The sequence below is a fragment of the Ornithodoros turicata genome, unplaced genomic scaffold, assembly GCF_037126465.1.
Source record: "Ornithodoros turicata isolate Travis unplaced genomic scaffold, ASM3712646v1 ctg00001049.1, whole genome shotgun sequence".
NCBI lineage: Eukaryota > Metazoa > Arthropoda > Arachnida > Ixodida > Argasidae > Ornithodoros > Ornithodoros turicata.
In genome coordinates, this window is record NW_026999448.1 from 291373 (window position 1) to 302978 (window position 11606).

The 11606-nt window shown below is 43.4% G+C and overlaps 1 protein-coding gene across 1 annotated transcript; it reads left to right on the forward strand.

Moving 5' to 3' along the window:
* Nucleotides 1–784: 784 nt before the first annotated feature.
* On the forward strand, nt 785–1702 carry LOC135376169 (uncharacterized). Its single transcript, XM_064608764.1, has one exon. It carries the CDS (start codon nt 785–787, stop codon nt 1700–1702), a length of 918 nt encoding a protein of 305 aa, XP_064464834.1.
* Nucleotides 1703–11606: the final 9904 nt, after the last annotated feature.

The window sequence follows — 11606 nt, forward strand, 5'->3', positions numbered from 1 at the left end:
TATGTTTCTTCTGCCGATTTCGTCTGGTATATTCTTCAGACGTGTAACGACTTGGTGTGCTAACACGCGCGTGCAACTGATGAAGGAATTCATGGGTGAAGTGACATTGATGCAGTCGTAGCTGTTTTGGACAGGAAATCGGGTAGCGAAAAATGTCCAGGATGAGCAACATATAAAACGTACCGCAAAACTGCTGTGTCGACCATTTGTCACGACGGTAATCACGTAAACATCATGTAAACGTCCCCGCAGGGGGCACCGGCTTCGGCTGGTGTTTGCTGAGTGGCGCCACCACGGACCCCAGCCCCCAGTCCCAAGGTGTTATCTGTACCGTGCCGAGGGGATGTAAGGCGAAGGGCAGAAACATTGAACGGTGGCGGTCGGGGCATTGGTCGAGCTCCGGCCGATGGGTTTTCAAATCTCCGTGACCTTCCCGTATGTATGAGTATGAAGTACGGGCGACTCTTTGGAATACTCGTTTCAACAAACCTGTATGGGTAAATTTTCTTCTTCTCTTGAGATCGTGGCCGCAAAGCGACCACGGACCAAAGCTTTACAAAGTACATCTAAACAGTTCATTGCCAAGTACATAGTACTGTCTAGTGCAGACTCTGAAAAAGAGAAAAACGTACCACTGGGAAAGATGTCACCATTTTTTATTGAAAAAGCGGTGGCATCCCTGTCTAAAAATGTCACGGAAATAAAACGTATCAGATCTGGGGACTTGCTGATAAAATGCACCAATGAGAAAGACTGCAACCGTATATTGAACGCTCATGAAATGATGGGAGTAAAGATTGCAGCTTCGATGCATAAAACACTAAACACTTGCAGGGGTGTCATCTCAGTCTTTGAGCTGGTTGACGTGCCACCCGAAGAATTCTTGATGGAGCTCAGAGATCAGGATGTTGTTGATGTACGCAAAATCAAAATCTGTAAAAATGGCGAGTACATCACCACACGAAACATAGTACTGACTTTTGGCAGGCCCACACTTCCAACAAAACTAAAAGTAGGCTACCTGTCAGCAGATGTCCGACCTTACATTCCGAACCCGTTGCGCTCTTTTCGGTGCAACAGGTTTGGACATGCTGCAGACGGGTGCCACGGCTCTGCTTGTTGTGCACGGTGTGGAAAGTCTGACCATGAGACCAAAGAATGCAAAGGGCCAGACTGCTGCGTCAACTGTTCTTCCAACCACCCATCCTACTCGAGGTCCTGTACAAAGTGGAAATACGAAAAGGAAGTCCTGCACGGTAAGGTTACACAGAACATCAGTTACCCAGAAGCCAGAAAAAAAGTAGCTCCCATCTGTTTCGAAAAATCTTTTTCCACAGCCGTAAAACAGAAAGTAAAACTAGTAACACAGTACACGCAGACCGAGCAATCACTACTGACAGAGACAACCACAAAAGAAGTTCAAGGAGGTGCACATCCACCTCCAGTCTCCAAAACTCCAGTGGCGTCACTAACACCGACGTCACTCCTGTCCTCACAGTCCACGGAGGTGACATCCATGGATTGCGAGGACGAGACGAGCTCTGAGCGCTCCTTTGCGAGCACGAGCTCCCAAGTCCTCCAAAAGAATAAGGCTAGTCTGTCGGGGAATGGGTCACTCCCTGACATATCTGACAAGGAGCTTGCGGCCGCGCGGAAAAAGCCCACGAGGCCACGGGTCACACCCCGAACAAAAAATAGGTAATGAAAGCTCTTCTTAGTCGGCAAAAGTTTCTGACACTTATCCTTCTTCTTAGTACTGCAATCATTATGCAGCACACAATTCCCCAATGGAATTGCCGTGGGTTACTATCGAATGTAGATGACGTCAACGATCTTTTCGAGAAGTATAACACATCATGTTTTTGTCTTCAAGAAACATATTTGAATACACAAACACAAAATCCACTGTGTAGACACAATGTCTTTCGAAGAGATCTAACTGACGCCACCCGATCAACTGGTGGTGTTGCGATCGTCACGCGAGGATCTCTCCCAACCAAAGCTGTTCGCCTAGTTACACACTTGGAAGCTGTAGCTGTGCAGGTGTGTCTAGACAGGATAGTCACCATGTGCTCAATCTATTTGCCACCATCAGGCACAATTACACAAAGTGACTTAGAAAATTTGTGCAGCCAACTTCCTAGTCCTTTTATACTTCTGGGTGACTTCAATGCTCACAACCCACTTTGGGGCAGTACAAGAACGGACACACGAGGGAAAATGTTAGAGAAGTTCCTGGTATCAACATCCATCTGTCTTTTAAACACAGGGGCACCTACATACATACATTTTTCAAGTCAGTCTCTCTCAGCCTTAGACCTGTCCTTTTGCAGTCCATCTTTGTTTCAAGATATAGAATGGACTGTAGAACAAAACCCACTTGGGAGCGACCACTTCCCTGTGGTGTTAAAATACCATGCGCGAGTGAACCCTCTAACAACACGTCCCCCTAGATGGAAACTCCAACTACCCGACTGGAAGCAGTTTTCAGAAAGAAGTGACCTATCTCTAATTCCCTTTGATAGTGTAACGATAGAAGAAGCTAATTGTCTTATCAGCAACATCATACTTGATGGAGCAACTGAATCCATTCCCCAGACATCTGGTCGCTTCCCAAAGCGACCGAAACCCTGGTGGAATAATGAATGCCAGGAAACTCGCAAACTTCAAAATCGTGCATGGGGTACATTTCGGAGATACCCCACATCAGAAAATCTTTTACTTTTCAAAAAGGCAAGAGCAAAGGCCAGGTGGACACGAAAACAGGCTAAACGATCCTCTTGGCGAACTTTTGTATCTTCTCTATTTTGTAATAACCCGTCCATAATCGTATGGGACAGACTTCGTAAAATCAGAGGAGAGCATATCAGTCATTCAGTCTCTCTTTTAGAAGTTAACGGTCATGTATGCGAAAGCCTAGAAGAACAGGCTAACGCACTCGGGGAGCACTTCCAAAGCATTTCAAGTTCTGCCCATTATAGCAGTGAATTCCTTAAAATTAAACAAAGGGCTGAAAAACAAAAGATTCCTGTAAATGGTGGAGACGGTTTTGGATATAACCTGCCCTTCACCATGGTAGAATTGTCACGCTCCCTACTGTCAGCAAAAGCTACTGCTCCAGGCCCAGACCGTATTACATATTCAATGCTTGAAAACCTGTCTGACATATCAAAAAAAAAATTACTTCCGTTCTTCAACCATGTTTGGATACAGGGGACACTACCGTCTGCGTGGAAAATTGCCACCATAATCCCCCTCCTGAAACCAGGGAAGGAAGCCTCCTGTCCTGCCAGTTATCGTCCCACCGCGTTGACAAGCTGCATAGGCAAAACCTTTGAGCGAATGGTCAATAACCGACTGGTTTATTTTCTTGAAATGAATAAGTGCCTATCAGAATTTCAGTGTGGTTTTCGAATGGGGTGCTCCACAATGGATCACCTCGTTCGTCTAGAAACAACAATCCGTGAAGCCTTTGTCAGGAGGCAACACTGCTTGTCAGTTTTCTTTGATTTGGAGAAAGCATACGACACTGCGTGGCGATACGGTATCCTACAGGATCTCCATTCGTTCGGTATACAGGGTCGTCTCTTTAAATGTATTGCTGATTTCCTTCAACACAGAAAATTCAGAGTTCAGCTGGGAACTACCTTATCCCGTCTGTTCGTGCAGGAGAATGGTGTCCCGCAGGGATCTGTTCTGAGCGTCACATTATTCCTTATCAAAATCAACTCAATAGCCAGTGTCATCCCACCCTGTATATCTTTTTCCTTGTATGTGGATGACATCGAGATATCTTGTTGTTCTGCGAGCTTACCCAGATGTGAACGACAGATGCAACTGTGTATAAATAAAATGGCAGAATGGTCCTTACGTAACGGATTTAAATTATCTCCTGAAAAAACAATCTGCGTTCATTTCTCGAGAATCAGGGGAGTGTTTCCGTCTCCTGCGCTGCGACTGAATAATCAAGACATTCTTGTGAAATCAGAATGCAAATTTCTTGGCATTACTTTCGATTCAAAGCTCACTTTCAAGCCCCATATTCAAAACCTGAAGGCAAAATGTGTGAAGTCAATGAATTTACTGAAATTCCTCTCTCACAGATCTTGGGGTGCAGACCATGTGACACTCCGTCGTGTATATAGTGCCTGCATTCGGTCCAAGATAGATTATGGGTCTATCGTCTACGGCTCAGCCCGCCAGTCTGTATTGAAAGCCCTAGACCCTGTTCATCACTAAGGGCTCAGGCTTATCCTTGGTGCGTTCCGAACATCTCCAATCGACAGTCTGTACGTGGAATCCCATGAATATTCCTTGAATAGAAGACGATTTTATCTTGGAGTGTCATATGCTCTAAGAATAAGGAGTTATGCACAACACCCTGCACTGACTTGTGTTAAAAGAACACGGTTCAAACAGCTGTTTGTTAACAGGCCTTCAGTAGTCCCACCGCTTTCAATGAGAATTGAACAGGATATTGGGGATCACAATTTTTCTTCCCATAATTGCCAAGTTGCAGAATATGGTAAGATGGTCCCACCTTAGGAACCACATCCAAGGTGTGATACCACATTGACTAAATAGAGCAAACACAACACCTCTACACATGTACTACAGCAAGAATTTGAACACCTGAGGGAAACTTTTGGGGCTCACATAGAAATTTACACGGACGGATCAAAGTTTAGTGCAGGTGTGATCTGTGCCATGACTTCTAGCACGTGTGTGAGGTCACATCGTCTAAACAATATAGCATCTATCTTTACCGCAGAGATTTATGCTATCATCCTTGCACTTACGCACATTCTTGAAGGCTGCATCAGGTCAGCAGTTATATATACAGACTCTTCTGTGTTCTGTGACAGACAGTTCTGTGAATGCTATTTGTAGCCCACGCAAACCAAAGAATTTTTTGATTCAGCGTGCACAGTACTTGGTCAGTATGGCACATAAGAGGGTATATTCAGTTGTTTTATGCTGGGTGCCTAGACACACAGGCATACAGGGCAATGAGGTTGTCGACCGCGCTGCTCCTGCTGCAGCTTCAAAAGACGTCAGTTCTTTCGAGATACCCATGCAAGATGTTAGGGCAGCACTTAGGAAATCACTGTATACAAAATGGCAGGGTTTCTGGAACACTCAAACACACAACAAGCTACACTTAGTTAAACAACACATCCAAAGTTATGTAGACCGCCAGGAAAATCGTCTCTTGAGTGTTCTGAGTACAAGGTTGCGGATAGGTCACACCTTCCTCACACACCAATTTTTACTCTGTGGAGAAGAGCCGCCACTGCGTGAGCACTGTGGTGAACTCCTTTCTGTCATGCACATTCTTATCACTTGCCCACACCACGAAATCCATCGTCAGCATCATTTCACAGAGTTTTATACGTATTTCTTGCCTCTTCATCCAGCGCTATTGCTGGGTGATGAGGCTATCATCCCTTTTAGTAGAGTTCTCAATTTTTTAAAAGACACTGGAATTGTGCATCTTTTGTAGTCCTATGATTTCATTTTATCAATTCTTTCTCTCTTTTTTTAGACATCCGACCCATTTTTAACTAGCCACTTTTTAATCACAGTGTTGGCGCATTATGACCTGTGTTGTCGATGTGCCATTAAAACTCCAATCATCATCATCATCATGTAAACGTCTCTTGCGTACCTCGGCCTCAGTCTACGAAGAACCGCTAATGTTATGTTCGATAAGAGCCGCGAAAAGGGGTTCAGCAAGGTAAAACTGTGCCGGGAACAGCGTCACATGAGGGAGGTGTTTAATTAAATCACAGTGAACGATAGCAAAGGGCTGTTAGCGGTCATGTAGACAGCAGATGTCGTTCACCAACACATCGATGGATTGTATAAATAGTCTTTCTGTCAATGGACAACATTTTCAGATAAAATTGCTTGGCTTATGGCTAAATCGAGCCCACGAATGCCTGCTCTCAAAGCCCTTTTGGCAATTTTGGACTCCATGGGACATTATTTCCTTCCTCACACCACAAGCAGCTGTGGGGTAGAGTATCGCCCCAGGCAATGAAACTCCGTGTCCATCTCAAAATAAAGTTGATGAACATCTGCAACTTCTGCAAGGTGGTTTAAACCACTCTTATAACTACACGTTACATAAACAAAATACAGAAACCGACACTGAAGATTTTTGTTTAAGTTTAATTTGTAGAAGCTTTCGCTTGGAGATCCATGCTTCCTCAGGTCCTACCTGAGGAAGTGTGGACCTCCACGCGAAAGCTTGTCCCTCTTCGTATACACTTCAACTACATGTTATGTGTAACCTAGGAATGCTGGTATGTGGGTGGAGTGGCTAGTTTGCCACAGTACCACAAATAGGAACACAAATGGCTGATAAATCTGCTGCAGAATCTGGGCCAAGAGGATGAGCGCTTGGAATCATCACAGTTTTTAGTACCATGCAGAGGAAGATAGAGTAGAGCACCCTCAAATTTTGTACAACTTTTTCTGAATTACTTGTAATTATGCTTCAACTACATAGTCAGCAGTTCAAATGCTACTCACAATTGCCAAAACTTCATGCTAGCACTCAATTCTTTTTACAAACCTTGGTTTGTGATGTGATCAATGTTTCCGTGACTTCCATAGGCCCGGTTTCACCAACTCTGGTTAACTGAACCAATATCAAGGGTTGCCAATTCTTGAACTTAACAGACACTTCTTTTTTTCCATCGGTGATGTGGTGAATACTTCAGTAATAACTCCTTTAGTGAAGCAGATAGTTTAATGACCGTTCATCTTAGTTCAGATGCTGAAAAGGTTGGTGAAAGTGGGTCACTATGTAGCCTTTGTGCTCTGATGCTGTGCAATGGTTTTTCGAGGGATTCAAACTACAAAAAAGGTTAATAATAAAAAAAAATTCTTGGCATACCTACCTACATACATGTCCCGGAGAGCACGTAAGAAACTCAACAGAATATAAATGTCATCATGACGTTGCTAGACAGACTGATACCGAAACAAATCGGAAGGGGAGGGCTGGAATCCACGAATGGGCACTTGTTCGCTGCCTCCTCTTGAAAGAAAGGTAGGACCGAAAGTCGCGTGCTCTCTCAGAGACCACCGTAATCCCCTCAAGACCGTGCCTTTTAGACGCGAACTCGTCCCCCCTAGCTTTGAGCGTACCTCAACTGTACCAAATTGGTGGCTGTGTTGAACAGTATGATGTCATTTGTTTTTATGATTAACAGTATGATGTCATTTGTACCGTTTCTAAGACACTTTGTACAAGGGCTTTGTATGCCAGCAGCCTACTGTCTGCGAAAGGTAGTTTTCGTGTCCACTTTAAGAAGACAATTTTTCTAAGAGGCTTAGAGGACGTGTAACTACTGTGTAATTTCCACTAAATATCGGAAGAGAGGTGCACACCTAAATATCTGAAACCCTCAACTCAATTAATTGTAGGATCAAAATTACGTGTGAATATATTGAGGTTTGTCTCGTTCACAAAATATATCATTGCACACTCTGCAAAGTTCATCGGTAGTTGCCATGGCCTACATCAATCATAAACACTGCAAACCACTCATTGAGCATAGTCAGTCCGCGGTACGTAAAGTCAAAAGTGTCATTGCCCATTGTGAACATGGCCATGCAACAGTGCTTGCGGCTTCGCATTTCTCACTAGTTTCTTTTATGAGATGACTAATGCTTTGCCAATTCAACACGAACATACTTTGTAACAACTACTTGGAACTTTGGAACAACTTTGCAAAGCATATGTACTCGTACGCACCATCCTTTAATCGCTTCAGGAGTATTTCTCCCGTAACATATCTCAGCAGATGCAGTATGTCATGTAGGTAACACAATTTTGGCACAGTATTTGCTTGATATGTCCAACAAGCAGAGATATCAAATCTTTGTGCCAAAATGGTGTGCCACGTGTCCGTGTAAAGACGAGTCGCTTAGATGGAATAGGTATAGCATCTTCATGTTGAATGCAAGAAGTAATGTTCGACAACATATATGTCATGGGTTAAGTAGAGCAGCATATCATACACATCAGAAGAATGCCAACACTTCAGTGCTTTACCTTTACCTGTTATTCCAATGTTTACTCTCCCTTCTATTGGAATTATGTATTTCAGAATCATTTTTGTATTATTGAATTTTAATTTGGCAATCCTTTCACATGTCTTGTGACAGACAGGTTAGCAATGTAAGCAATGTTTATGTGCCTCTCACAACCTGCATCTTTATGCAAAAATACTCCAAAAGCCAGGAGACGACATAACTAGGCAAAAAAGTAGAGAACTCCGACTTAACATAACAAAATAACAAGGTTTACTCAGACGTTTCATCCGTCATGGGACGGACATCATCAGTACCAAACTGAATGAGAGATTGCACAACCGGTCACTGTTTAAGGAAATGGGAGTATTGTTCGGGGAGGGGCCAGGGTTTTGTTATAAACCGAGGGGTCACTGCGTATGTGCCAAGACTCTAGAAGCTTCCTATGTCCCCATCTTTGTTCTCTCTTGTTATGTTAAGTTGGAGTTCTCTACTTTTTTGTCTGCATTTTTATGTATGAGGGTGTTTTTGTGTCAAGAGGGCAAGGGTGCCGGCAACATGGCACATGTTCACAAAAATGCAGAACCAGAGAAACACACACACACACAAAAAGTATAGCATAACACAGTCCCAATCATTTTGTCGTGTCCTTTTTGATCTGTCGTCTGTTCTACTTTTTTTTTCTTGTGTAGTTTCTGGATTTTAAGCCCAGGAACAGTTGCTGTAGAGAACGCTGAGAACATGTGAAGCATACATTTTCTCATTCTCACATTATGCTGTAAGCAGTGTGAAATACAACCCAAACGGAATTTAATGAGAGACAACTTGTCACCAAGATAAGTGTGGGAACATTGCAAAGGTAAAATAATTCTAAACCATAATGGATTCCTATCCTATTTAATGGTACAGTATCAGATGAAAGTAATTCAAATAATATTAAAGAAGTAAAGAAGCAAATTATCAGTCAAACAGTGAAGCTGGCTGCAGTACACTACAATATCAGTGTTTCCAAAACTGACACATAAACCTTAGGGAGGCCGCAATAGTCAAAGCGGGGGTTACACCACTTGGCGAAAAGAAAAGGCAGATGAAGTGAACGCAATATGCGACAAAACCAAGGAAACTATCACGCTACAACTGCAATATATTGAAGTTGTTTTTAAAAAATAGAAGTTAGTTCAGAGTAGCAGATATCAGCTGTCCAACACACACCCATCCCGAAAACTATGCCCATCTTCGTTGATGCACCCACGAATCCACAGGAAGACCGCCGAGGCTTTCCCACTCGGATTAAGTATCTGTACCTTTAACTGTGAACAGTTCGGTGTACACTCCAGTAAACGAGAACAGCTAATTGCCGATTTCATGGGCGCGGCCATGCGAGCCGACAAGGACAGTTCAACAGAGGAGCAACTTCAACGCGAATGTGGCGCTAATGGTACGCGCAACAGTTTGCACTTCAAACGACGTAAAACAGCAAAAAGTGAGCAGCGAGGATGCTTGCTTGCTCATTTGTCATTATTTGGGCCTGTAATCCACATCAGGGTTCAGAAAGGCTGCTAAATGCAGATGGCCGGCACAAGGAAAACGTGTTTGCAATGTTTTTGTCCCGTTGCGGTTCAAGCGAATATACCTTTTTTGTGCTTCCCCCTTCCTCTCTTTTCTTTTTTTCTACTTTCTTTATCGTTTTTTACTGTTGTCTGTTCGTTCCGGTGCCCTAGCTTGGAAAGCTGCTCTGTTTAGTTTCGGTATAAATCGGAATGGGGGCCAGGGGGAACAGTCCACCGCTCCTCGAGTTTTCACGGTGCTGGCTCTGCCCCCCCCCCCCCGCCCCGAATTTTCCCTCCGAGGACCTCTTTGTAAATGCCGTACTTCTCCATCTCTAACTCCATGTCCCGCAGTGCTCTCCTTCAGGTTAGGTTAGGTTAGGTTAGGGCTCGCTCCCTCTTGCCGACTTCCGAGTTAGTGCGAGCGAGGTACCTCCATAATGGAAAATCTGAAACGGTGCACTAAGAACAAATGTCAACTCTGTGGATAATAATTTGAAGCATATAGATGAAGGATTCATCTCATATCTAAACCGATTGCCAGCAATTCTGCTCTTTCTGTTTCTCGAAAGAAAGAAAATAACAGCTTCATAAAAAAAAGAAATACATCGTAGTGAATTATGGAAATTAGAATGCCAAAATACCTTGCAGATAAGGTTTTCCTCCACTCGCGTACGCGTAAGTGCGAAACTAATGTACACGTAGTCCTAGTTGTTTTATTTTAAAAAATCTCTATTAAAAATGGCTACGACCACGAAGTATGCGTTTGTGGCACCCCGTTTATTTTTATTTTGTGTGTGTGTGTGTTTCAGCTTGGATAAATTTTTATAAAAAATCGCGAGAGTCAATAAAAAAGTCACGTCATTTTCACCGTTGAGTTCTACGGGCGAGTATCTTTTCCAAGAAAGACTATAATGACTAATAAGGATGACTAATCAATTAAATTCATTAATTAACTCTAATAAGGACGTCTTGACCAAAAGTCAGATATCGATCTGGGACACTGTCCTAGTTAAAATCCACACCACGTTTAAAAATTTTGAACACGTGCGTGTATTAAAATATCCATCTCTGAATTTTGACATGCAAATGGGCCAAAACCGAAACCGTGGCAACCACGTTTGGGGTGGTGGTCTTCACGGTACGGGATACTTCTGTATGTCAACTGCGCTCGCAACTATATTGTCTTGGCTCAGAAACCGTATGTTTCTGGAACGTAGAGAGGGAAAAAGGAATCACAAAACACGAATATACTTCAAGTAGTCTTCTTCTTAGGGAAGCGAGGAAGCGAGAGATTTATTAACTCTACGTTGCACTAATGTCAGCGCGCTGAGCGGTTGAGCTGGAATCGGAATTATAATTGGAAATGAATCAAAAATAATGATAAATAATACTAAAAAGAAAAAGAATGAAAAAAGCGTTATCTGAGCTGATCGAGCTCGGTTCACTCTGGAAATTGTTGCACCGACGACTGGCGCCACGTTCGAACTTACCTAAAATTGCTCCTCTGTTGAACTGTCCTTCTCGGCTCGCATGGCCGCGCCCATGAAATCAGCAATCAGCAGTTCTCGTTTTGTGGAGTGTGCACCAAACTGTTTGTAGTTCAAGCTAAGGTACTTAATACGAGTGGGAGAGCTTCGGCAGTGTTCCTGTGGATTCGTGGGTGCATCAACAAAAATGGGCATAGCCTTCGGGATGTCTGTGTGTGTGACAGCCGGTGTCTTTCTCCGTCTGTTACGATCGCGAGACAACTGAGATCACCGTCTGTGCGCGCTCAGGAAGCTTGAAATCTGCCCTGATACATATGCAGTAATATATACCTTCAATATACCCTGATACATATACGGTCAATAAATTGAGACTTGCTCCACTGCAATCTTTCCCGGAGTTCACAAGAGACACTGTTTGTGGATTTGTGCCTTACATTTAATCTATCGCATGTCGTTCCACATCCTACCCGAATAACTCATGCCACGCAGTCAACCCTTGACTTGGTTTTAACCTCCCATCCTG

Coding starts and splice junctions, on each gene's coding strand:
- LOC135376169 (XM_064608764.1), top strand. CDS start 785: ATGGGAGTAAAGATTGCAGCTTCGATGCATAAAACACTAAACACTTGC.